Here is a 27100-nt window from a genome sequence, read left to right on the forward strand (position 1 = left end):
TCGTGGTCCTGGAAGGAGTCTGGTGCACGTCCTCTCTCCTCCCCCCCAGTGACAGTGCTGAGTGAGTTGTGAGCGGATACAAAAAAATACCAAGTTATTGTCAATGAAGGATCATGGTGCTTCCCTGCCTTAGTTCTAACTGAACTTTCCTTTTTATAGGAATTTTTATTAATAAATTCAACAATCACTAAACTAAAAGCCAAGTTAACAATATATTAATAACCTGCATTGTTTGGTATCCTCACGCACATCAAAGCACATTTCAAGGTCTACTTGCCTTTGGCCAAAATAAAATAGAGGCCAATCTCTATGAATGGATGAACCGTAAGAGGCCCCGCCTCTTGATACAAATGATTGACTGCTGTTCTCCCACCATTAGACGATTCTCAGGCTTGCTCTCAGGAAGGGGGCGGGCCGAGAGAAAGGTCGATCTCTGGAGATTGGTTGTTTCTGAGATCTGCTCTGGAAGTGGATTGGCTAAGGTGTGGGCGGGGCCAGCGCAATGAGGACGGAAGTTGCTATCACCACAGCTCTGAGGTGAGTAAGCGAATGGAAATTAGCCCGGGCTAGGATTGATACAGAGCTCCGCAGTCTGGTCCCCTCGCAGCACATGCTGGGAGCTGTAGTACAGCTGTGACCCAGCGAGGACAGAGACCCTACAAGTTCCAGCATGTCCCACTACCAATCCAGTGTCATGGATTAGCCTCCGCGGGGATGCTGGGAACAGTAGTCCTGACTGTCACTCCCCTCCCAGCAGGTACCAAAGCCAGGCCCAGGTGAGCTACCCGATGTCCATTCCTCCCCTGTGCCGACAGTTGCTCATGCGCCCTCCCTCGTTCTGTGTTCTCAATGTCTGTGTGCGAGCACGTGGGTGGAAGCAGATCGGGGATTTGTGTATATGTTACACATTTAGGGGTTGACTCTCGTCTTCCCTCCTCCCCCTTGGCCTTTGAGTTTTCATTATTGTTGTAAGTTCGTCTAGAGCGTTGTTAAAGTGCTAAAGGGAATTAGAAATAACATTTGAGGATGAGCTCGTTGGTGGCGTGTAATAAAGGATACAGGCAGGACAGGTCCAGCGAAGTTTATTCTGCATACGCAGTTTACACAGACAATAACAGTGCAGGCTGAACCCAGCCCTTATGGTTAGAGATTCTGAACAGCTCTGCAAAATATTAAACACTTTGGTATCTTTGTGCTGCACCTCGCCACAAACCTAGGGATGCTGGCTCAGCCCACCTGATAGTGGCTGCTCCATAGACCACTTGTTCACTGACTGCGATGCTCAGCCACCACAGGTATGGGAGGATTACCATCAGCCATTCCTGGGTACAGATACCCTACCTGGACCTGTTTTACTAGCTGGTCCTCATACTCTCTTCAGGCTGTTCCCACCCACAAAATGGGTTTCCTGCCTAGGTGGCAGGATCTCTTAACATGCAGGATCCCTGTCACCTCTCTACAAAGCCTGGGGTCTTAGCAGAGACAATCCTTTTCTTTCACTAAATAAGCAATAAATTAGCAATTTGAAACTAGGAGTAAGCATGCTCACAATTCTTGTCAGTGCATCCTGGTTTCTTAGTAAATGCAACAAATGCTAATTTATCTCATGCATATTCATTGCAGATATCCTAAAAACCTGTCCCTGCAGCAGCTTTGGGAAGCCCTGCTTTTGTCACAGTTCCAGCCTCAGGTCTTTTCTCTCCCAGATTCCTTACTTAGGGACAAAACCTCAGCAACCTTTCTCTCAACCCAAACAAGCTGAGGCAATGCAGATTTTACCCCTATTGTATACACAGAATCAGAACAACATGCATGCAATGGGATAAAAGCAGAGCTAGATTAGTCTCTGATGGTTGACGTGGGAGAACTGGCACTCTTACCCTCCAACCCACCCCCTAAACCCGTGGATGTACCGTAATTCCAGATTCCTAGTTCATATTCTCAAAATCCTTTCCAGGTAATTTTGTGCTCGGAGCTGAACATAAATGTGATCTGGCCACTGCTGCTCACGGTATGGACTAGAGAGCATGAGGTCTGCAGCATGATCTGTGATTCGGTCCACAACACAGAAGTCGTTGCAAGTTTGCCTGGGGTGTGAGGTCTGAGCATGCCAGTGAGATGGAGGAGACTGGCTCTAGGATTTCTGCACTGGAGGCATTTTATGTAGGGCAGGTAAAGAGGGGACCTAGTGATGTGGAAGCGCTTGCAGCATCTTTGGTATTGAGCTCTAGTAGTAGTGCTGGGGGGGGCGGGATGCTTGTCCCTCTTTCCCCAGGGACAGTCCTTAATTACAGCTAAAATAAGCACTGTATTGTAATGTTCCATCCAATCCATTGCACATTAGTGGGAAATTCAAAAGCTGGCTATCCTCACCAGCGTGGAGCAGTGCAGCTGGTAACCCTAGCTGACTGAGTGTGCCATAAGGGACAAGCTATTCCTGTCCTGACTTTATCCCAATACAAAAAAACATTTTTGTTTTTTGAGGGAAACTGTACAAAACAGCATTAATTATGCTCTCAAACGTCTTAAAATCCTGGGAATCGGTATCAGAATACACAGTGCTTCAGTCTTATGAGCTCTTGCCCGCAAAGGGCTGCAACCCCTCTCCTTTATTTGCACTTTTTTTACGTCATCTACCTCTTCCCGTTCAATATTTTTTCTTTTTATAATAAGTGAAAACTACTTCAGAATTTACCCTTTTAAAGCACCCTTTTCACCATCTTTTCACCTGTGTGAGTTGCTGGATAGAGCTGGGATCAGCCAAGACGAATATCGCAAAGTGCCCCTGAAGCAGGCGTGATTTTCATGCCGAAACATTGCCAATGTCGGGCGGGCAATAAATAAGGAACAGCAAAAAACAAGATGAGTTGTGAAATCATTTAAGATCATTAAGAAAAATGCGATAAGCAGTCTTAAAATTGTTTGAGACTATTATGAAAATCACTGTAGGGTATTTTAAAAAGGGTGTTTTAAAAGGGTAAATTTTGAAGTAGTTTTCACTTATTATAAAAAGAAAAAATATTGAACGGGAAGAGGTAGATGATGTAAAAAAAAAGTGCAAATAAAGGAGAGGGGTTGCAGCCCTTTGCGGGCAAGAGCTCATAAGACTGAAGCACTGAGTATTCTGATACCGATTCCCGGGATTTTAAGAAGTTTGAGAGCATAATTAATGCTGTTTTGTACAGTTTCCCCTCAAAAAACATTTTTCGGTATTGAATATTGGGGGTATAGCCATTGAATTTCAATAGGTTTATCCCAATACATGCATAAACTAACTTTTATTAAAATGGGGAAAACCTCAAGGAGACATTAACTGGCTGGGGCAGTAGAAGAGCATTGGGCAACACTAAAAGCAGATACTTTAAGGGCAACAAATCTTTTTTTATTAAGAAAGTAAACAAAGGAAAGCATTTAAATATCTCCAAGGAATAAATGCACAGGAGACAGGTTTCTTTCAACAGAAATGAGGCGTCAAGGGAAGAGGGTAAAAGGGGTAAACTCAGAAGTAAGCTAAGGAAATGGTTCTTTACAGAGAGGGTGGTGGATGCAGGGAACGGCCTCCTTATGGAGGAGGTGGAAACAATGGCAGGAGCTGAATTCAAGAAAGCATGAGATAAGCACTGAGGATCTAGGAGGGAGAGAAAGGGGCTAAAGAGCTGAGAGGGGATGGGTAGATTACAAGTCCATGAGTTCAGGTTAAAACCAGGACTGGATTAGCCATGAAGCCAGTCGGCAACTCTACATACACCTGGAAATGGGGTAGGCCTGACTTGGCCCTGACGTTCTGGAGTGAATGGCTACACTGGGGAAGGGGGAGCTTCATGCTGGCACCCATCTCTCCAGCTCGATGCTTATTTTTCCTGTTTCTAGGTACCTCGAACTGTGTATTATGTCCCGGAGTTTATCACGTCAGCTGAGGAAGCCTCACTCCTGCAGCAGGTAAGCTCAAGATTCATATTCTGCCGTTCCTGTCCAGTCAGAAAGCTCAGAGGACAGGAACTAGAACAGGAAGCAAGGAAATGAAATGGAAATATCCTAGGAGCGCCTTTCAGACACACATGTACGACACTTAGCACAGCCTTTCTGCCTCCCCTGGCGCGTCCTATGCAGCGATGCTTCTCAGTGTCTGACTGAGGTTGGCTATTGAGGGTCCAGCTGCTGGTGCTAATCTAACTTTTCTTCCTAGAATCTCTGACAGAAAGGAGAAATACTTCCTTGATGCCACCAATAGTTCCTTCCACCTGCTAGCTGATTGCCATCTGCACATGGAACTGGAGCTCTGATGTTTCTAATGCTGTCCTCACATATTCTCTTCCCGTTCCATGTCCTGGGCCTCTTGCTTTCCCTGTCTTTTTCTTCTCCTTTTCTCTCCCTCGGGACTCTAAATTTAGGGAAGCTCCCCGGGACCTCAGCTTGTGATTCATGCTGTTTGTTTTTTGGCAGGTTTACAATGCCCCCAAACCAAAATGGACACAGCTGTCAGGAAGAAGACTGCAGAACTGGGGTGAGTGTCCCCTTTGGCCCTCTCTTACCATTGCCTGCGTCTGAGGCCATAGGGACTTACAAATAGAGATCAGAACCCTAATGGCACTGAGGAAATGCAGGGAAGTGTGTTTTCCGGGTAGTGTTGCTGTGGAGAGGCCGAAGGGATAGGATCTGGTGAACGGTGCGTGCTCTCAGAATTGCACAGCTGTCCCTTCCGAGGTCTGTGCATTCCTCTCTCCCTCAGCTCCTTTATCACACACTTGATCTCTCTTTTCCTTTATAATAGTTGGTCTCTTCCCCCCCCCCCCCCCCACTTCGTCACAGGTGGTTTGCCCCATCCCCGCGGGATGTTGGCCGAGAAGCTCCCAGACTGGCTACAGAAGTATGCCGAGAAGATTTCCTCTTTTGGGGTGTTTGGAGGGAATGTAGCTAACCACGTGCTGGTCAATGAATATCGGCCCGGAGAAGGCATCATGGTAAGTACCACAGACCCCCAGAGAGGTGGGGGGCACATTTGAGTGCTGGAGTGCCAGGCCTGTCACCTTGTGCCCCATGAGACCTCAGTTCCTCTAGCTGTCCTGTGTGTACAAATGTAATACATTGCCTTTAATAGCTTTGATATCTTTTTTTTTTTTTTGTCCTTAGCCTCATGAAGATGGACCTCTGTACTTCCCCACAGTAACCACCATCAGCCTGGGATCACATACCCTGCTGGACTTCTACCATCCAATCAGCAGAGGGCAGCACAGGGCAGACGAGCAGGTACAGACAGCGGGTACACAGGCAGAGTCCAGGGCACCTGCTAAGGGAGAGGGGAGTGGCAGTCACACAACAGTGTTCCCAATAGGGAGGATGAAAAATGTAAATAAATAAATCTGGGAACTTTTGAGCTGTGGTCACCCTGGGATTGCTGTTGAGTAGTGGGGTTGGGAGTGGGTATCCTGAGGTCAGGAGGACAGGGAGCAGACACCGCAGAGCAGACAAGAATTGTTCTGCTCCCTTTTCCAGCCCCTCTATAACTGTCCCCTGCAGGCCTCCTGAGGTGGAAGGGCTGGAGCAGTAAACAAGAAGGTTTCTACCTGGAGCTTTTTCAGTGTTTTGCCGAAGATCCAGAAACAGATACAAAGTCCTGGAGTCTTGGTAGTGGAAAGTTGCATGGGGAGAGAAGTAACTTTCTACAAGGGGTTTTCTGTAGTGAAGGTTGACAGGAGTGTTGTACTGCCATGTCTCTGTCAACGTCTGGGTACTTTGTGTACGTGTTTGCATGCCACAGGGTATTAATGTATGTTTGTCTGCCTGTGAAACAAATGCCAGGATTCTCCTTGGAATGCTGCCTGTGTGAGCTGCTTGGCTACTGCTCCGTCCCTGTGTCTGGCAGCTTTCACGCCTGAGGTGCCTGTTCTCACCCTCTCCCGCTGCAGGTAACGACCCCCCAGACAGAGCAGGACCGGTACTTTCTGTCTCTGCTGGTGGAGCCACGCAGCCTCCTGGTGCTTGGAGAGGACATGTACAGCTGCTACCTCCATGGAATCCGCCCTGCCACCTCTGACGTCATCACGGAGAACGTGGCCAATGTCGCCAGCTGCAGCTCCTATCGTGACAAGCCACTGCCACGGGAGACCCGCGTGTCCCTTACCATCCGCTATGTCCCCAAAGTCCTGAGGACAACTATATCCTTGGGCAGGAGGAAGTGAGCAATCATTCATTGACATCACTTGATTTCTTTCATCTGCCTCATATTCTGGGTAGAGGTTGTCTGTCTATATTAAAGGATGGGGATGGACTGCTCTGCTGTACTTTGGAGTGAAGCGAAGTGTTGAGGTGGGGAGAAGCCTTGCAAGAACCAACAGGAATCCCCCGAACAGGGCATGAGGACAGGGGAATAGAAAAAAACATTTCCTAGAAATACTGCAGTAAAAATAAAGGAATGAATGAACGGCAGAATCTATCTGTGAGCAGGGAGTGGTCAACCCAGTCATGCGCAGGACGGAGGAGGGTACCCTCCATCCAGAGCCAGGGCTAGTGACTTGTACTCAACAGTGAAGAATAACAGTCATTCTGCTGCTATTAAAATAAAATATAGAACCAATCCAGGCTGTGGTGTCTCATTTTACTGGTTGGCAGAGGAGCAGACAGGTTCAGATAGTGCGCCATACAGACCGGCAGTGCCACCATCGATCGGGGTCGCCCTGGAGACTGGGTCACGCTTGCCTCTTGGGCCGAATACCACTGCCGCTGTCCCTGAGCACTGCAGAGCCATGGGCTTCACCCGCACCGTCTCCTTTCGGTACCGGCCGAAGAGTCATTACAGAACTCTCCGAACTTGAAAATCTGCTGCTGGCAGGAGGGTGGAAATGTCTTCCTCCACGATCCGTTGTCACAGCATGCAGCCTGGAAGCAGCGTCCCGGACATCACAAGTGGCAGAGGAGTGTGTCTCTTGTTGTAATTGATCGGCTGCTAGGAGTGGCAAGTTTATTCAGAGAGCATGCAGCTAGGCTGTGTAAATAAAGCCTTAGGTTGAAAGAAAAGAAATAGATGCCTGTAGTCTTAAAACAATCCTTTATTGCAGTGGAGACACAAGGGTAGCCCGACTCTGGCCTTGTGTCTCCACTGCAATAAAGGATTGTTTTAAGACTACAGGCATCTATTTCTTTTCTTTCATCCTGAATAAAGCCTTAGGTGACAGAGGAGGAGCATGGAGTGTCTGGAACAGCAGCACCTCCAGCATTAGCCGCCTTGTTTCTTGTGTAATCCAACTGAAACATAAACTGTCATTAAGACGATGAAAGTCAGCACTGACAACGGAACACGTGTAAGGAAAAGCAGGTGGTGCGCCCCACGTATGTCGGAAACAAGCAGGAGCTATGGAGGATGTAGGGTAAGCATGCCCCTCTCCCTGCCTGCTTCTGGACCAGGCTCAGCTGTGAATCTGCCTCACATGAGCTGTGCTGCATTGGGAAGTGGAAAGTCTTTGACCAGAGTTACCTACCTGCCTCCGTGTCACTATAACTCCCAGCCCAGTGCATGCTGCAGGACAATGAGGACTGGCCTGAATTGGGATGGAAAGAGCAAACCAGGACTGGGCTCACATCCCATACGATGGAAGGTCAGTCCAGTCCTGGTTTTCTGTTTTGCCATCCCAATGCAGTCCAGTCTAGTGCCCTGCGAGTGCATTAGGATGGGAGTTCTAAACCAAGCACCGGCCTGATATCTTCTGATGACAGGGAGGCGCTTATCAACTTCGAAATACGCCCAGGCCACTTTTCTGTTGGACTGCTGCAAGCTGGGAATTTCTCTCCCTGTTTTGGGTGCGTGCTAGATTGGCTCGCTGTTCTCTGGAGAGAACATTGTGCCCCCTTCTATCCCCCCTTTCCATCTTTCCCTACTAGGGAGGAAGAGGCAAAGACTGAGACTCACAGGGTATGTCAATGTTTTTCTCTCACTTACCCCTGAAAGCAGCTCTCGGCATTTGGATTTGTGCTGTCAGCCAAAGGCAGTTTGCGTAGACGCAACACTTCATGCAGCCAAGGGTGAGCTGGGAGGGTGCAGCGGAGTGGGTCAGACTGCATCGTGCTAGTGCAGAAGGAAGCAATCATCTGTAAGTGCTTTGAGACACCGGTCCTGCCCACCACCCTGTCACTGTTTCCCCCCCCCCCCCCCCCCAAAGAAGTGTTATGGAGGTTTCTTGGTTTATTCTGCTTTTGAAGAGCTGGTGGTGCTTCAGGTAAAGAAAAAATGGAATAGCGCATCCCATGCAGCCTTTTCCTCCTCCGGGGTGATGTTTCTCTTCACCTCACCACTTGTGGAACGAGCCTTCCCTATTGCCATCCTTGTAGCATTTAATTTTATGGAAGATCTCTGGTGGTTACTCCTCCCCTTCCTAGTAATAACCACAGATAAAAGCCGAATGGTCCAGCAAGTTGCCCATGGTAGTAACTGCCGCTCTATGCAATTTCCCCTCCCCCTCCCTCCTCAATGCAGAAATGTTCCACTTAAAGTTAATATACTTTACCCTAATTCTTCCTTTACAACCTCAAGTCCCTAGGGATCGACAGTGTGTATGCCATGGCTTTTTGAACTCGTTTACGGTCCTTCTCTTCACCGCCTGTTCCGGGAAGGCATTCACCACCCTTCTCTGTGAAGAATTATTTCCTGACGTTGGTTCTGAGTCATCCCTCCTGGCGATTCATATTGTGACCCTTCATTGTACAGTTTTCTTTCTGTCCAACGGAAAAGGTTGGATGTTTGTGCATCATTTAAACCTTTCTGGTAGCTGAAGGTCTGTATCCCATGTCCCCTGCCCCTCCTGTCTTTCAGGGTATACTTATTTAGATTTTTCAAGCAGATCCCATGCTATTTTGGCCACCCTTCTGTGGACCGCCTCCGTCCTGTCTCTATCTCTTCTGAGATACGGGGTCCAGAACGCAACACAGGACTCCTGGTCAGGCATTTTTCCTGGTTTGGAAACATGTCCTGATAAGCTCTAGAACTTAAAATTCTTTGGTCAGCCAGGACTATTTTAAGACTTCCGCTGGGAAACAGACTGAGCCATTGAGTTGGGGGTTTTTTTGTTTCCTGCAAAGGTATAATTTAGGGCAGTTTATCTGATGGCGTATGGTTGCTTGAGCTCACAATAAAAGCTGGAGTGGCTGAAAGCACTGGAGGATGAGAGTTTTAAGACATCCCCAGAGGACCCCCCCCCCCAAATTATTTCCTTCCGTGTCATTCTGGGGTTGATATCCACTCCTGCTGTTCCGAATCCCATCCTGATGCATTTTGCAGGACAGGAACCAGGCTGCACTGGACTGGAAATTAAAAACCCAGGACTGGACTAGTACCTGATGATGACACAGACGGCTAGATGGGTGTTTCCTATTTTGTGAAGCAAATAAAATGCTCAGTGCTTCTAGTCAAGAGCTTGGTTGGTAGCTCCTGAGCTTGCTTTTGCTTCTCACCTGTTCTGCTGACTACTAAGAGAGGACTCCTGGCACTAGCAGAGAGACAGAGGGCACAAGGTCAGTGAAAAAAAAAAGTCTGCAGATAATGAGTAAAGGAAGTGCTGAAGAAGCAGACGGATAATAAACGTGCAGAAAGTGTTAATGGTTAGCCCGGGAGGAGGAGTTTCCCAAATATAGGCTCAGGGCGTGGCTGCACGCAGGTAAGAGCAGCACCTGATGTGCAGGTAGGAGGAGCGCTTCCTTCCCTCACCCTGAATCAGGTTACCTGGCCCTGCACATCCCTGGGTGTACGTGTGCCGCAGCTTCGCGCCTCAGTCCTGGGCTGGGTATCCTCCTGCACCTGTTCCAAGGGCAGGTTTTATCCAAGACTCAACTGTCTGCCATGGGTGGAAAAAGAAAGGGGGATCCCATTGAGGGGCACTGCATATCTGGTGAAGAGTGAGCCCTGCCCTGGGAGCCTCTGGATGCAGAACGATGGTAAGTTTAATACCTGCGGCAGAGCTACCAAGCGAGCCAGGCTGGCATCCTAAGATCAGGTCCTTCCACCGGCTCAGGGTTGTCACTCAATACTTATGAACTTCTGATACCAACACTTGGCTGTCCCAACATCGCCCTGTGGGGGAAGGGGAGGAATGCCCACATGAAATAGTCCTGGGGGGGTGAAATAGGACACACAGCTCTTCAGTCCAATCCAGAGGCAAGCCGAGAGCATCTTTTTATCCCAAGAATCTCTACTGCTGCGAGGTCAGTGTGCCAAACGTTCCAGCTAGACATCGCGATCGTAAGATGCTCAGCCAGGATGGAGCACGGGATCTTCGTCTGTTGTTGAGTGCTGATAAAAGATAAACACAGCCAGAACTCTGAAGATGAGGAGTGGGCACCAACGAACCCCCAGGGAGCTCAGAGGTACTATACGAATCGGGGCTCAGGTCCCCGGTCCCCCCCCCTAGGATGGCAGAGAAAACGGGGGGAGGACGCAAAAAACCATTAATGAAACATATCAAGGCAGGGAGCTTCTCACAACATTGCTGATATGAGATGGGGATTCTCAAGCAGACTGGTAGCCTTCTTCACAGCCTCTTAAATTCTTTGTAAACAATGCCCACTCCCCATGATCCAGGGGTATATCCTAGCCAGGCCATGACGACATGTGAGGGCTGGCTGTTATTGTTTCAGCAGCATTGATCTCCCCCCCCACCCCCAGGGCTGGGCACTCATCCCTTCCCTGTGCCACCCTGCTCAGTCATCGCCTTACAGGTCGAGGGCTGTGTAATTAACAAGAGGAATAAAAACAAGAAGGAATAGCAAAAGAGTTAACGAGTTGCGAGGGCAGGTGAGGCTGCGGTGCCTCTCGCAGGGGCACTGCTCAGTTCCGCAGCCCTAGCTCCCCCCTGCATCTTACCCCCATCTTGTAAGTCGTCTCTTTCCTCCGTCAAACCTGCTTTTAATCTGAGCTACGTTATCGTTTGACTCCATGAGCAGCCATAGGTAGATGTGGGAGTTTGATGCTACAGATGCAGAGCTGGTTTGGGTGCAGCCTTCCAGTTTCCTCTACGGTTACATCTTTCCCTGGCATGGGTCTCGCTGCCATTCAGTAGCAGGTAATGTTAGCAGTGCAAAGGCTGGACGCCCCTTTACCAGTGGCTCTGGCAGGACACAGATGCTCTCTGTGCTGTGCAGCCCCGCAGGGGCACTGCTGTGAGAGCCTGCATTCGATGTATCCTTGAATGCTTTTGCTCTAGAGTTACAGCCTCTTAATTACAGCCTCTGGCCTAAATTCTCTCTGTACCAGCGTACATACACCTACGCCGAGAGAGAGAAACAGCAACAGGCCTGTGTTCCTGCAGAGAACTGGGAGGGGGGGGGGGGGGGTACTGGCAAGAGTCAGAGGCCTGGGGGGACATGCTGGGGCAGAGGGATGAGAACAGCCTGCCTCCACCTTATTAGTCAACAACTGCCACGATTAAATGTCTGTGCCTGGGAGGGGGGGGCCCGAGTCAGACTTTTAGAGTATCTGCTGGAGAGAGGGAGCTTTCTTTTGCTTTCGAATTGGTAACAGATCCCTCGTGAAGCAGTACGATCGGCCTGCAGTTCCTCAGCCCTTCTGTACTAGAAGAGGGAGGGTCAAAATTGAGTAACTCGGTAATGGGTGGCAGATCGGGATCATTGGCTGATCCAGCCTGCCCAATTGTCATCTCCCCTGGTTTTCTGTCACTTTGAGGAGATTTATTTATTTGATTTATATTCTGCTGAACATATAAATTCCCCATAAACCAACATCAACACCAGCCCCTTACTCCCATGTCCCCAACCTCTCAGTGTTGGCCTTCACCAGGCCTTGTTTTCCTCCTTGGTTTTCGCACCTCCTACCTCTAATCCAACACACAGGCCCCATCCCATGTCTATGGGACTTCACTAGTGACCTTTCTATTTCGAGTTTCTGCTTTGGTGGGGTGGGGGTATGCATTTTTTCTCAGGACAGGCAGATGCAGTTCCTCTTTTACCCCCATAGCAGGCGCTGTCCTGTAGGTCCAATATGCGGGGAACTTGAGTTCATGCATGCAATGGGGAAAAACCAGGCGTGGATCAAGCTCTCCTGAAGAAAAACAAACTCCATAGGAACCAGCTGATCACCCTAGCTTACCACTTCCCTGTTGTGTGAGGCACAACAGGGAAATAGGTAAGCAGATACTTTATGCATTGTAGGTACGGTACCGAGAGAGCTCCTGGCCCTCTGCTTTCCCCAGTGCTGCCCAGAAACGTACAACTGTGCGCCTGCCCACTCATGTTACACAGCGACCTATTTGCACGTTTTCAGTTGTCCAGCTGCAAGCTGCCGATAGACCTTTGATCACATTAAGATAGCAGGTTACTGGCTGCGAGATAGCTGGTGTATGTCACATAAACAAACCTCTCTTTCGTTCTTGCAGCCGTGCAGGTACAGAGAAGAACCGAGCACCCGTGTGCTCTTAGTACTCCTTAGGGTGAGGTGAAAACACCTGCTGCTGTGCATGGAAGCAGATGGAGAGACTACATGCCAGCAGCAGCTGCTGCTGCCGCCGCCCAGGGAAATGCCCCACCTGTATCGGTCAGAGTAGGACAGCTGTAGCACCCGGGTCTTCTCCAAGATGGGGCTATCGTGGCCTCACCACACAAGAGTATCGTGTGCCCGTGGCCCTCCAGCTGTGTCCTCACAGCTCCATGATGCCAGTTGGGGACACTGTGACATGATTCCCGGGCCTGAGGGGGCAGGGGTGATCTAAGAGTTTCTGAACCCGACTTCCAGGCACCCTTTAGATGGGCTGGTTTCTCATACGAACCGAACCGAACATATTTCACCAATCCTTTGTAAATTGAATTGGTTACTTGTGCGTGAACGCATTGAATTTAAAATTGTAATGATCGTGTTTAAGCTTCTCAGTCTAGAGGGTTCTCATTGGGCAAATGCATTGCTACGTATTTATAAACCAACTAGAGGTTTGAGCTCTTCTCAACTAAACTTGCTCGATATTCCTTCTGTGAGGCAAGCTCGTCTATTCTATACGAGAGATACATCGTTTTCAATTGTTGCTCCATCTTTATGGAACCTCATTCCTTTTGAGCTGCGTTCTTTGGACAACGTAAAGAAATTCAAGAGGTTTTTGAAAGATTTTCTGCTCCATCGGGTCTTCAGTATTTTCTAGAATTTATGACCGTGACAGATTTTTATACCTTTTTGTTAGGTATGATTTAGGATTTATCTTTGTCTGATTACAATTATATTATGTGATAACATAATATTGTTGAGATTGTGGTTTCTATGAAACTTGATAATTTGTGTTTTTGATACGTTTGTCATGTTGTTGTTTTAATGATATTATGTATGTATGTTGTAAATCGCCTAGACCTTTTTGTGTTAGGCGTTTAATAAGTTTTAATAAGTGGAAAAATGGAAATGGGAATCTCCCTCTCTGTTTGGCTAAATAGATTAGATTACTCACTGACCCTTCTTTTATTGGAGTCACTTAAGCATTATTCAAAGATGTGGAACTACCTGAGCTTTGGATACCAGACAGGTTCCCTCGCCAGATGTGACCAAAGAGACCCTGTGGCCTCTAAAGCTCATGTAGAGCTTCCACTTTAAAACCTGTGACAAATATAGTGCCAGAGATTCCCTTCTATCATCAAATCATATCTTACAGTTCTCTCCCTTTCCTGTTCCCTATGTGTACTGTAAACTGAGATGTGAATATTGCAGTAACAACTGTAAATCTGATTGTAATGCACCTTGAGACCAGCTTGGAAAAGGCAGAATATCAAATGTTTATATTTAAATCAATATCGAAACATAGAAATGACAGCAGAAGAAGACCAATAGGCCCATCCAGTCTGCCCAGCAAGCTTTCACACTTATTTTCTCATACTTATCTGTTACTCTGACCGCTGAGTTCAGGGCCCTTATTGGTAGCTTTTTGATTCTAATTTCCTTCCACCCCCGCCAATGATGCATAGGTCAGTGTTGGAGCTGTATCAAAGTGAAGTATAAGGCTTAATGTTTGAGGGTTGTAACCGTCGTATCGAGCAAGTTACCCTGATGTTTGTATATTCATACTGCTCGGATCAATACCTTGTTAGATGTTGGCTGGATGTAAATCCTATTTCTTCATTCCCCCTGTCATTGAAGCAGTGAACTGTGCTGGATATGCATTCAAAGTGAAGTAACAGGCTTAAATTAGTTCAGGGTAGTAACCGCCGCAATAAGCAAGCTACTCCCACGCTTATTTGTTTACCCAGACTGTACAATTCAGTCCTTTGTTGTTGTCTGACTATAAATCCTCTTATCTTCATTCCCCTGCCATTGAAGCAGAGATAACGTTGAAGCAGAGATTTATGCTGGATATGCATTGAAAGTGAAGTATCAGGCTTAATTGATTGGGGTAGTAACAGCCGCAACAAGCAAACTACTCCCACTCTTATTTGTTTACCCAGACTGTGCTACCTTTTTGGTTGTTGCTTGAATGAAATCCTCTTTTCCACATTTCCTCTTGCCGTTGAAGCATAGAGTAATGTTGGTTGTTGCCTGAATACAAATCCTCTTTTCCACATATCCTCTTGCCGTTGAAGCATAGAGCAATGTTGGAGTCTCATTAACCGTGTTAATGTTTATTGAATAAGGGTATTAATCACCAGGTAGTAGCCGTCATTCCCGCAAGCCACCGCCATACCTCTTCTCTTCATTCCCATCCTCCAGGCTTTATGGATCCACAGTGTTTATCCCACGCCCCTTTAAAATCCTTCACATTTTTGGTCTTCACTACTTCCTCCAGAAGGGAGTTTCAGGCATCTACCACCCTCTCCATGAAGAAATATTTCCTGACATTGGTTCTGAGTCTTCCTCCCTAGTTTTAAATTATGACCCCTGGTTCTGCTGATTTCTTTCCAATGGAAAAGGTTTGTCGTTGACTTTGGATCATTAAAACCTTTCAAGTTTCTGAACGTCTGTATCATATCACCCCTGCATCTCCTTTCCTCCAGGGTGCACATATTTAGATTCTTCAGTCTCTCCTCATAAGTCATTCGATGAAGACCATCCACCTTTTTGGTCGCCCTTCTCTGGACCGCCTCCATCCTGCCTCTGTCCCTTCAGAGATATGGTCTCCAGAACTGAGCATAGTACTCCAGATGAGGCCTCACCAAGGACCTGTACAAGGGGATAATTACTTCCCTTTTCTTTTACTCGATATTCCTCTCTCTATGCAGCCCAGCATTCTTCTGGCTTTAGCTATCACCTTGTCACACTGTTTCGCCGACTTCAGATCGTTAGACACTATCACCCCAAGGTCTCTCTCCTGCTCCATGCACATCAGCCCTTCACCCCCCATCAAATACAATTCTTTCGGATTTCCACAGCCCATATGCATGTCTCTGCACTTCTTGGCATTTAATCTCAGCTGCCATAACTTCGACCAGTCTTCGAGCTTCCTTAAATCCCGTCTCATTCTCTCCACTCCTTCTGGCATGTCCACTCTGTTGCAGATCTTAGTATCATCCACAAATAGACAAACCTTACCTTCTATCCCGTCCGCAATGTCGCTCACAAAGATATTGAATAGGACCGGTCCCAACACCGACCCTTGTGGCACTTCCATTTACCATCACACATTGTCTTCTGTCCTTCAACCAGTTTGTTATCCAGGCCACCACCTTGGCACTCACACCCAAGCTTCTCGTTTTATTCACAAGCCTCCTGTGCGGGACCATATCAAAAGTTTTGCTAAAATCCAAGTAGATGACATCGAGCATTCTTCCTCGATCCAATTCCTTAGTCACCCAATCAAAAAAGTCGATCAGATTTGTCTGGTCCATCAATTCTGCTGCTTGAAGATAGTTCACTATTCTTTCCTTCAGCAGCGACTCCAATACTTTTCCCACCACTGAGGTGAGGCTAACCGACCTGTAGTTTCCAGCCTCCTCTCTGCTCCCGCTCTTGTGAAGCGGGACCACCGTCGCTCTTCTCCAATCACTTGGCACCACTCCCGTTTCCAGGGAACTATTGAACAAGTCACACAGCAGAGCTGCCAGCACATCTCTGAGCTCCCTCAGTATCCTGGGATGAACCGATCTTAGGTTGGTTCAGTTATCTTAAGGACTGTTGCGGCTATGAGAGCTTTGCATGCTGAAACCGATATTGTCCCCATCCCATGCTATTCCTCAAGAGCTGCAGAGTCCCCAGGAGGGAAGGCTCGCCAGTGGCTCCTGCTTCCTGGCTGAAGGTCATACAGAAGATGCAAGTCAGCGGGAGACCGGTGGTGTAGCTCTTGCTCAGAAAACTTTCCGCTGGAACACTAGAGCTATGATGGCAGAAAAAAAGACCTAGTCTACCGCTCTACACCAACTGCTCAGCTCTACAATCCCTAGCACTCCCTTAGAGATCCGCTGTGCTTGTCCTATGCTTTCTTGAATTCAGGCACTGTTCTTGTCTCCTCCACCTCTACTGGGAGACTGTTCCATGCATCCACCACCCTCTCTTTAAATAAATCTTTCCTTCGATTACTCCTGAATCTACCCCCTTTCACCCTTATCCAATGAGCCCTTGTTCCAGAGCCTCTTTGCTGTTGAAAGATGCCTGCATCCTCTTCTTAAATGAAATCTCATTGTTATTTAAATGTCTCCATCATATCTCCCCTATCTCGCCTTTCCTCTAGGTTATACATGCTTAGATCTCTGTCTGCATATGTTTTAGAATGAGGCCCTCTGACTATTTTAAGAACATAAGAAATTACCATGCTGGGTCAGACCAAAGGTCCATCAAGCCCAGCATCCTGTTTCCAACAGAGGCCAAACCAGGCCACAAGAACCTGGCAATTACCCAAACACTAAGAAGATCCCATGCTACTGATGCAATTAATAGCAGTGGCTATTCCCTAAGTAAACTTGATTAATAGCCGTTAATGGACTTTTCCTCCAAGAACCTTTTTTTGAACCCAGCTACACTAACTGCACTAACCACATCCTCTGGCAACAAATTCCAGAGCTTTATTGTGCGTTGAGTGTGAAAGAATTTTCTCTGATTAGTTTTAAATGTTCTATTTGCTAACTTCATGGAATGTCCCCCTAGTCCTTCTATTATTCGAAAGTGTAAAGAACCGAGCCACATCTACTCGTTTAAGACCTCTCATGATCTTAAAGACCTCTATCATATCCCTCCTCAGTGGTCAGTGGTCTTCATTCTGTTTATATATTTTTGAAGATGCGGTCTCCAGAAGAGTTCAAAGTATTCCAGAGACTTATTTACAGCTCAGGCCTTTTCACTGATAGCTCAAGGCAAGTTATATAGAAGTACTACAGGTATTTTCCTGTCCCCAGAGGGCTTGCAATCTAAGGACTCGATTTACTAAGGCTTTTCTCCCATTCTATGTCTTTGAAAAAATGCTTAGTAAATCAGGTCCCAAGTTTGTACCCGAGGCAATGGACTGTGAAATGACTTGCCCAAGGTCACAGGGAGTGGCAATGGGATTTGCACCCTGGATTCCCTGGTTCTCAGCCTGCTGAGAAGTCTAGTGGTTAGAGCCATGGGTAATATCTTTTTTTTTTTTTTGCTGACCATTCCTCTCCTTATGCACCCAAGCATCTTTTTGACTTTTGCCATTGCCTTATCCACCAGTTTGACCCCTTGAAATCATCAGATATGATCACCCCCCCAAATCTCACGCTTGTTTTGTACATAGAAGAATTTCACCTCCTGTATTGTACTGCTGCCTTGGGTTTTTGCAGACCAAATGCATGACCCTGCATTTTTTTAGCATTAAATCTTAGCTAGACCATTCCTCAGGCTTCATTAGCTGCCTCATGTTTTCCACACCTTCCTGGATGTCCATTCTGTTTATCATCCACAAAAAGGACAAACCATTCCCAGTAGTCCTCCTGCAATATCACTTACAAAAATGTTGAAAAGGACTGGACTGATCACTGTGGCACACCACTGGTGACTCCCTCCCCCTTTCCTATTGAGTGAACGCCATTTACCACTACCTTTGTTGCCTCCCATTCAACCGGTTTCTAACCTAGTCAGTCACTTTAGGGCTCAGTTTTTTTAAAAGTTCCCTATATGGAACCGTGACAAAGACCTTGCTGAAATCTAAGTACACTACATCTTCCCGATCCAATTCTCTGGACACCCAGCCAAAGAAATTGATCAGATTTGTCTGACGACCCACTTCTGGTAAAAACATGCTGCTTTGGACCTTTTAATCCATTGGATTCCAGGACATTATCTATGTATTACACAAATACGTTCGATATACGACACTAATCACCCACTGCATCAATTATTGCAACTCTCTATTTACCGTATGCGCCACAGAAACAATCTCACCCAAAATACTTATATCTTGGACGTATGTCAAGACTCACTATTCAAATGTTGTCGGTGACCTTCATATTATCAGGCACGAGTACTCGGGAGTTCCTGGTATTCCAAATGTGCAAAAGTATAATCATCGGTCAATATGTGAAATCCCAGAGTTTATATCATGAGCCAACGGTTCTTTTTTTGTATATATTTTTCTTTGCAAATAAAAATGTTTAATTAATGCACACAATGAACTTATCTTTAGCGTGCTGAATACGAGGGCCGAGTCAGCTATTCAGAGTGCCGGTGCACATAGACAGAAACAGTCTTTTTTTGTGCAAACCTTACCTCCCACCCGACATTGCAATGTTTCGACCTACTCCCACCCCCACCTGACGAACTTTACAGCTGGTGAAGTCTGGACTGATCATTACAAACCGGATAGTCTAACAGGGAGATGCAAGTACAGCATTTACTCCTGAGGAAGGATATTTATCTGAAAACACTGCAATATCAGGTAGGAGTTAAGGTTTGCACAAAGGAAGACTGTTTCTGTCTATGTGCAATATAATCTTCAAATGCCTCCAATTCTTACAGAGTACAGCTGCCATAATTTTGGTTAGAGCCAAAGCAACAGACCACATAAAGCCAATCATAAGGCAGCTACACTGGCTCCCAGATAAATGTAAGATGCAATTCAAAACTCTCTGCCTACTCTTCAAATGCATGAACCAACTGGCTTCTGCATATCTCTACCAGCTCCGATTCCCTTATGCTCCCACAAAGGAAAACCGATTTCCCCCCCCCCCCCCCCCATCCATCCTTGACAACTGACAAATTAACTTCTACAAGCTATTGTGCATTCAGCTGCTTTGCCCGTAAGCTATGGAACATGTTACCTCTTCCTCTTTACCTTGAAGTAACCTACCTTACCTTCAGGAAACAAGCCAGAGCTTGACTACTCAGTCAGGCCTTCTCGTAGATTCCACACCTTCCCTACAAAGACTTCCAGATCTCTGCATCATAAGACCACCCTATCAACCCCTAAGACTTTCTTAATTAATGACTCCTTTCCCTCTGCATTTGCTGCCAACATATGCTTAGGTCTTCAAGCCCACACCTCTCTCTACCCTTTACTCTCTAATCTACCAATCAGACCAGTGCCATGGCACATGTTCCACTGCATCCCTAAAGACAGGTGTGTCGCAAACAAGTATACTATTGATGGTACATAGAGCCACAACATAGATATTTTAAATAAGCAAATTGTTTTCAGAGTGTGTACATAGCAGAATTTATTAAGCAATAAGTCCCCCAACGTGGAACAAAGTCAGCATGGCTTTACCCAGGGCAAGTCTTGCCTCACAAATCTGCTTCACTTTTTTGAAGGAGTTAATAAACATGGATAAAGGTGAACCGGTAGATGTAGTATACTTGGATTTTCAGAAGGCATTTGATAAAGTTCCTCATGAGAGGCTTCTAGGAAAAGTAAAAAGTCATGGGATAGGTGGCGATGTCCTTTCGTGGATTACAAACTGGCTAAAAGACAGGAAACAGAGAGTAGGATCAAATGGACAATTTTCTCAGTGGAGGGGGGTGGGCAGCGGAGTGCCTTAGGGATCTGTATTGGGACCCTTATTTTTCAATATATTTATAAATGATCTGGAATGAAATATGACGAGTGAGGTTATCAAATTTGCAGATTATACAAAATTATTCAGAATAGTTAAAGCACAAGTGGACTGTGATACATTACAGGAGAACCTTGTGAGACTGGAAAATTGGGCATCCAAATGGCAGATGAAATTTAATGTGGATAAGTGCAAGGTGATACATATAGGGAAAAATAACCCTTGCGTTAGTTATACGATGTTAGGTTCCATATTAGGAGCTACCACCCAGGAAAGAGATCTAGGTATCATAGTAGATAATACATTGAAATCGTCGGTTCAGTGTGCTGCAGCAGTCAAAAAAGCAAACAGAATGTTAGGAATTTTTAGAAAGGGACTGGTGAATAAAACGGAAAATATCATAATGCCTCTGTATCGCTCCATGGTGAGACCGCACCTTGAATACTGTGTACAATTCTGGTTGCCGCATCTCAAAAAAGATATAGTTGCGATGGAGAAGGTACAGAGAAGAGCAACCAAAATGATAAAGGGGTTGGAACAAGCTGCCCTATGAGAAAAGACTAAAGAGGATAGGACTGTTCAGTTTAGAGAAGAGACGGCTGAGGGAGGATATGATAGAGGTGTTTAAAATCATGAGAGGTCTAGAACAGGTAAATATGAATCAGTTATTTACTCTTTCGGATAATAGAAAGACTAGGGGGCACTCCATGATGTTAGCAAGTAGCACATTTAAAACTAATTGGAGAAAGTTCTTTTTCGCTTAATGCACAATTAAACTCTGGAACCTGTTGCCAGAGGATGTGGTTAGTGCAGTTAGTGTAGCTGGGTTTAAAAAAGGTTTGGATAAGTTCTTGGAGGAGAAGTCCATTATCTGCTATTAATCAAGTTGATTTAGAAAATAGCCACTGCTATTAATAGCATCATTAGCATGGGATAGACTTAGTTTTTGGGTACTTGCCAGGTACTTATAGCCTGGATTGGCCACTGTTGGAAACAGGATGCTGGGCTTGATGGACCCTTGGTCTGACCCAGTATGGCATGTTCGCATGTTCTTATGTAACTGTGTTTCGCATGGGCTGCATCAGGAGGGACAGCATACATGTAATAAGGAATCCATACAAATAAATTGTTGAGTGGGAATTCCAGATTAACCGATGAGTTATATTACTGCCATGTACATCGAAACATTCCAGAAAGGGCATTTATATCACATAACATTAAATGCAGGATAAATTACTGACGGGTAAACAATCTTAAATCGCCATAAAGAGATGATTAGCTGAAAGCCTTGAAGCTCCCCTCTTTCTAGATTAAGCCACAGTGCCTCCTCCCTACTTTGCAGTTATGTTTCTTTAATATTATTTATTAGATATAGCGACGGTGCTCTGTTTCTTCCTACTCTGTCCTTCCTGAATAGATTGCAGCCCAAAATAACTACATCCCAGTCATGGTTTTCCATGTTTCAATGTCTCTGTGCTGGCCGTGGCCACTACAGCCAGATCATCCTCTTCCAGGCTGCTTCTAGATCTGAGACTTTATCTTCCATACTATGGGCTTTAGTGTACATACATTTCCAGATGTTGCCCTTTTTACCCATTTGTATACAAGTGTTTAACGTTTTATTTACCTGAAGACTTTTTTTCACCTATCCCCGATTATCCCAATTTAAAGCTCTCCTCAGTAGGTTTGGAAGACACTTCTCTCCTTTGTCAATAGGTGGACACCATCCCTTCTCAGTCCTTGGAATGCCATTCCATGGTCCAGGAAGCCGTAAACGATTTGTTCACCTCCAGAATTGGAGTTTCTCTCCCTCAGCCTTTATCCTCGACTGCAAGCACCGAGGAGAAATCTGGCCTACCTGCCCACCTATCTGATTCACCCTCTCTCCCGGAGCCTTGAAATCACTTTGGATGTGTTCCAGAGGTTTCCTAGCAGTAACATTCATGCCAACATGCATGAGCAGCACTGGATAATAATAAATAGGCTGGATGATTCTTGGCAATCTCTTTGTGATATTTTGGATCTTGGCATCTGGCAGACAGCACGTCTAATTGGCAGATGGTTGCTTCCATGTCCCTCAGAAAAGAGTCATCAACAACCACTAAGCTTCACTTCCTAAACACAATAGTTACTGATCCTGCAGCTTTGGGGCTCTCGAGTGTAGTCCCTCCTCATCCTGGGGTGGTTTCTCCACTTGCTCTTCCAGGGATGCATAGCAGCTCTTCAGCTTAAGTGAAGGTGGGGACAGGTTGAAGGTTCTACTGGTTTTGCTAGTCTGTGTCTATCTCTCCTTTCTCTCAGTGATGTTTTCCTTTGTAGATGTGTCAAGAAGCATTTCATTAATGTAGTCCTTGCATTCACTGCATCTTTGGGGTAAGGTGTCACTTTACAGCAAGTTAAAAAAAAGAAAGACACGAGGCATTGCAGGGAATGGCCTGGACCCGCTGCAGCTGAGCAATCACAGAGCTGGTGCCGCATGTCTCCCGAGGTGCGGGGGCCGACTGGAGGACCTTTTTCACTGCAAGGAGTATGAGGAACTTGCTCAAGCTTTGTTTCTCATGGAAAAGCGTGCGGGGGAAAGATGGCCGTGGCTGAATCATGCAGGAAAGGCTCTGCAGCCCGTGTAGACCGGGGGACAATTGGGATAGTCCGTTTTCGGTATCAGGTGCACTTTTTTTTTTTCCCAGGAGGTGACTTGGAGAGTGTGAGCCCAGAAAGGCCATGCGATCAGCATGGGGCTTATCTCCGGATTCGACCTCCAGTGCCACGTGATCCTCCCTCGGGCTCCCCACTTCCTCGCTCGCCCCCATAAGGCCAGGTAACCCTCTGGACCAGGCGACCACAGGCGAGGAGGCTTCGCTGATATGTAGGAGGGGGTTCTAGAGCAAGTCTGTTTGTGCCAAGGGCCCAGGTTAAGGGCTGAAGACCAGCTGAGGGGTTACATCAGTGGTGCACTAGGTGCATAGCAGTGCGGGGCCCATGGAGTATGCAGATTCGGGTGGCAGGTCTTCAAGGGCCAGCATGGGTGGCTGAGGGGTGTTCAGAGCTCCCTTCTGCCATCTCTGTTCCCTTTTCCCCTCTTACCTTCTTCCGAGATTGCTTTTGTTTAGCTTTGGAAAGAAGGTGTTCAAAGGTGAGAGCAGTACAGGAAGGTGCTCTGGCAATTAGGTGGAGGGCAGCTATGTGCTGAGGCAGCCTACTGAGGGCCTTTATCACTCTGCACCTGCTATGTCAGAGATGCTGGGAGGCTATGGTCCTCACAGGGCATTTAGGGGGCGAGTGCAGGAGTTAACGCAAAAACAGGTCCAGAGTTGGACTCCCTACAGCTGATGCTTGGGTGTCACCCTGAAGTGGATCTTTCTGAATTTGGAAAGGACTTATGATGGCATCCCTATGCTCTGTGGCAGAGCTGCATCTCCTAGCACAATTCAGGTTTGACATTGGGGTGAGTCGAAGGGACATTAATTGCCTGAGAATAAGCAAAAAAAAAAAAAAAAAAAGGAACAAGGGAACTGCTCAGGCAAGGGTCTGGCAAGTCGCAGTCCTTTCAAGGATCATGTAAGCCCATCCTAAAGCCCTCTGATCAAGGTGCAAGCCCGTCCATGGCGGTTTTGTCCTGGTGCCAGGGGAATAAGAGCATGCAAGGCAGTGCGACTGATCCACTCTTCTCCAGAGGTCATGGGGGACAATTGGCCCTCTTTTACGAGAAGTGGAGCAGGATAATAATGGACCAGTAAGTCCTCACAGTCAAACAGACAACTACGTCTGAGAATTGTTCATCCAATCTACAAGACCTACATGAGCTCCCCATGTGCCTTCCATGCCAAATAAGAGACGATTCACGTGTGTTAAATTGTCTATGATGCTTGGAGATGATTATCCTGATGCCCCCAGAGAAGTGGGGCAGAGGACGGTATTCCTTCTATTTTGTGGTGCTGAAGAAGGAAGGTACCTATCAGCCCATTCTAGATCTGGAGAAAGTGAATACGGCTCTGAGAGTGCTACATTTCTGAATGGAGACCCTACGCTCAGTGATTGCGGCCGTCCACTAAGGAGAGTTCCTGGCTTCTCTGGATCTCACAGAAGTGTCTTGACATATTCTCATGAGAGAGGAGCATCAGAAATTCCTTTGCTTCATGATGTGGGGAGCACATTTTCAGTTTTCCCATGCTCCTGTTTGGATTAGAGACAGCTCTGCAGACATTCACCAAGACAAAGGGGAACTAGGAGCCTCATGGTCTCTCGGGAGGCCCAGGAGCTTTGCCACTAGGCAGAGTGACATCGTGTGGTGCAGGCAGCATTTCATGTTGCTGGTGAGAACAACATTCAGGCAGATGTTCTGATTTAACAGGTGCTAAACCCGGAGACTGGATGCTGGCAGAAAGGGCGATGGTGTTCATTTGCTCCAGGAGGGTCATTCCACAGCTGGACTTGATGGCATTGAAGTGAAAAGCCAAAGCATCCCGCTTTTTCAGTTGGAAGCAGAAGATCAGAGCAAAGGGACTGTATGTGTTAGTTGTCCCGTGGTCATACGAGATTCTCCTGTAGAACTTTCCTCTTTGATCACTAATAGGAAGGTGTGTTGAGATGCACCCATAGTTTCAGCGTGGCCATGTCACTCGTGATTTGTGAACTTGATAAATTTGTCAGTGGATGGTGTTTTATGGCTTGGGCATCTTCCCAAGTTGTTCCTTCAAGGACCAATTTTCTTGGAACTGGCAACTCGTTTTTGTCTTGTGGCATGATTTTTTTAAAGGAACTATTTACACTTGAGAGGCTATTCAGAGGAAGTCCTTACCACCTATTTCAGGCTAGGTGACCTTCCACTTCTGTGGCCTATGTCAAGGTATGGAAAGTGTCTGAGACATGGTTCCTCAGAGAGAGTGCTGGTGTCTCAAGTTCTAACCTTGGCACAGAATGGTCTAGTGAATGGGATTGCATTCAATTCCTTAAGAGTTCAGGTGGCAGCTTGTGGCTCTTTCAGAGGTATGGTACACAAGGTATTCTGGGTTTTGCATCCAGATGTGGTCCGTTTTCTTCAAGGGATGAAGCATTTGTGTCCTCCAATGAGGCGAGTGTTGTTCCTCGTGGACCCTTAATCTGCTGTTGCAAGTTCTCTGTGGTCCTCAGTTTGAGCCATTGGGGAAGACGTCTCTGAAGGACTTTACACTAACAGTAATCTTCCTAGTGGCCATTTGTTTGGCAGGAGGTTTTCAGAGCTTCAAGAGTTGTCTTTTGGAAAATAATTTTCTTCAGTTTTCAGAGAATAGATGTCCTTGCTCATGAAATCTTCTTTATTTGTCGAAGGGAGTCTTTGACCTTCCCCTTAGACTGTGGAACTTTCTTCGTTTTAAAATTTGGATTCTTTTGATCTGCAGGCTTTTCTGGTTGGATGTCTGTCAAGTATCATTGCGCTACCTGATGGTCACTAACTATTTTTTGATGGTCCGATCATCCTTTCGTTCTGTTCGAGGGAACGAATATAGGGGGGAAAGCTTCGAAAGCCACAATTGCTCGATAGCTAAAGACCATTGTGTTTGTTTATATTGGCAAAGGGTGTCCCAATTCCAGAGTGGCTTCGGGCACATTCTACTTGGGTGCAGATGGTGCCTTGGGCTAAGTGTCAGTTGATGTCCCCACAGGAATTCTGTTGAGCGGCAACCTAGTCTTCTCTTTACACTTTCACAAGGCATTATGGCATTACCAACTGGAAGTTGGGAGCCAGAAGCAGCTGTTTTGGAGAGTGGGCTGTGAGTGGGTCTTTCAGATTCCCACTCAGTTGAGAGAGCTTGGGTACATCTTGGTGTCTGGAGTGATTTGGTGTATGAACAGCAAGGGAAAATTGGTTCTTTCCTGTTAATTTTTGTTCCTGGAATACCACAGATCAGTCCAGAGTCCCACCCTCTCTGAACAGACTGCTCGGTTTATGCTGGGTATAGGTACTAAAGAAAGTGTTTTCTCAGTTGGGGAGTTTTCATTCTCCTCTGTAGATGAAATGCCTCCAGTTCGGAGGTTCTACCTTTCCCCTGCCCAGTTTGGGAGAGGAGAAGTTGGTTTCTATTTTTGTCTCATTTTGGCTTGGGTACAGGTCATACTGAGGACTACAGGTGGCCCACTGGCTTAAGTACCACGTATTCAGTAAAGCTTTTTTTCTCCATCTGCTTGTAGGAGAGGAAACCTCATGCATCTGGACTGATCTGGGATATTTCAGGAACAAAAATTTTCTGGTAAGAACCAATTTTCCTTTCCTTTCTATGAAATCTAGAACCTACACACTCATTCCCTTTTATGTAACCCTGTTTGCTTGCTCACATGTAATTAAGATAAGATACATTATTCCATACCTCTTATCTTCTAGTATATAAAATGTATTGGGGGGGTTTTCCCATCTGGTGTGTAGGATTATAAATGTTCCCACAACCCTATTGGTGTCATACAGGATAGTGGGAGGTTCTTACTATAATGGAAATTCAGGGAAGACTTTGCAACCTAGAAAAAAACAAATCTGTCACTGGAAGGTTCCTGGTGGGCTAATGACTTATTATCTGGATTTAGGAATGTTGTCGAGATGCAGATCACAACTCCACCCTCAACTACAGGTATTGTGTTATGTACCAGGACCAGGCTCAGAATGACCTTGGATGGGATCCCCTCAGGCCCCTGGAAGTGGCCGAATGCAACATGTGCACAGCTTCTGTGGAGAAACGCATCAAGTGAGGACCATGCAAATAGATACTGCTAATTTATACACCCATTCCTTTTCATAGCTGGCAGAAAAGCTCCTTATCCAAATCATCATGAATCTTCTCTTTTTCTCTCTCCCTTCCCTCCCATCCATCTCTCTCTCTCAACCTCTTCCTCCCTCATCTGCTTCTTCACCCTCTTTCTTCTTCCCTCCCATCTCTCTCCCCATCTTCTCTTCTTCCCTCCCACCTCTCTCCCCATCTCCTCTTCCATAACTTTTCAATACCTCTATGTTCCTGCCTACCCCTAACCACCTCACCCCTCTTCCAGGATGCAGGAGGCATGGCAGCTGTGGAAAGCTTTTTTTGACACCCTTTCTCGCTATAAGGACTGGCTACAAGGAGCAGAGCAGATGGCTGCATGTCCAAATTCCTCACATGTTTTATATGCTGAAGCCAAAGAAGAGCTGAAAAAATTTGAGGTGCTGGTCACTTTTGTTGGGGGAAAAATA

The 27100-nt window shown here is 46.4% G+C and overlaps 2 protein-coding genes across 4 annotated transcripts in view; both read left to right on the forward strand.

Annotated features, from left to right (window-relative positions):
* Positions 1-398: 398 nt before the first annotated feature.
* Positions 399-6574, forward strand: ALKBH6 (alkB homolog 6). 2 transcript variants are annotated; one of them, XM_029571548.1, is made up of 7 exons: positions 399-537; positions 1958-2172; positions 3871-3939; positions 4444-4504; positions 4810-4961; positions 5131-5247; positions 5907-6574. In XM_029571548.1, the coding sequence occupies exons 2-7, from the start codon at positions 2119-2121 to the stop codon at positions 6177-6179; spliced, it is 726 nt and encodes a 241-aa protein (XP_029427408.1). In that variant the 5' UTR covers positions 399-537; positions 1958-2118; the 3' UTR covers positions 6180-6574. The 2 variants fall into 2 exon arrangements, with proteins under 2 accessions (XP_029427408.1, XP_029427407.1); XM_029571547.1 differs by lacking the exon at positions 399-537 and adding an exon at positions 546-776.
* A 3126-nt stretch (positions 6575-9700) lies between these two features.
* SYNE4 (spectrin repeat containing nuclear envelope family member 4) overlaps positions 9701-27100 on the forward strand; it is a 28773-nt gene continuing 11373 nt past the window's right edge. Inside the window, exons 1-3 of one of the 2 annotated variants that reach the window (XM_029571832.1) lie at positions 9701-9921; positions 26461-26618; positions 26920-27070. In XM_029571832.1, the coding sequence (XP_029427692.1) occupies positions 9919-9921; positions 26461-26618; positions 26920-27070 (312 nt within the window). In that variant the 5' untranslated portion in view covers positions 9701-9918. Of the gene's footprint in view, positions 9922-26460; positions 26619-26919; positions 27071-27100 lie in introns of those variants that run through there. The other variant, XM_029571833.1, reaches the window with a different exon arrangement.

The sequence above is a fragment of the Rhinatrema bivittatum genome, chromosome 11, assembly GCF_901001135.1.
Source record: "Rhinatrema bivittatum chromosome 11, aRhiBiv1.1, whole genome shotgun sequence".
In the NCBI taxonomy this organism is placed as follows: Eukaryota; Metazoa; Chordata; class Amphibia; order Gymnophiona; family Rhinatrematidae; genus Rhinatrema; species Rhinatrema bivittatum.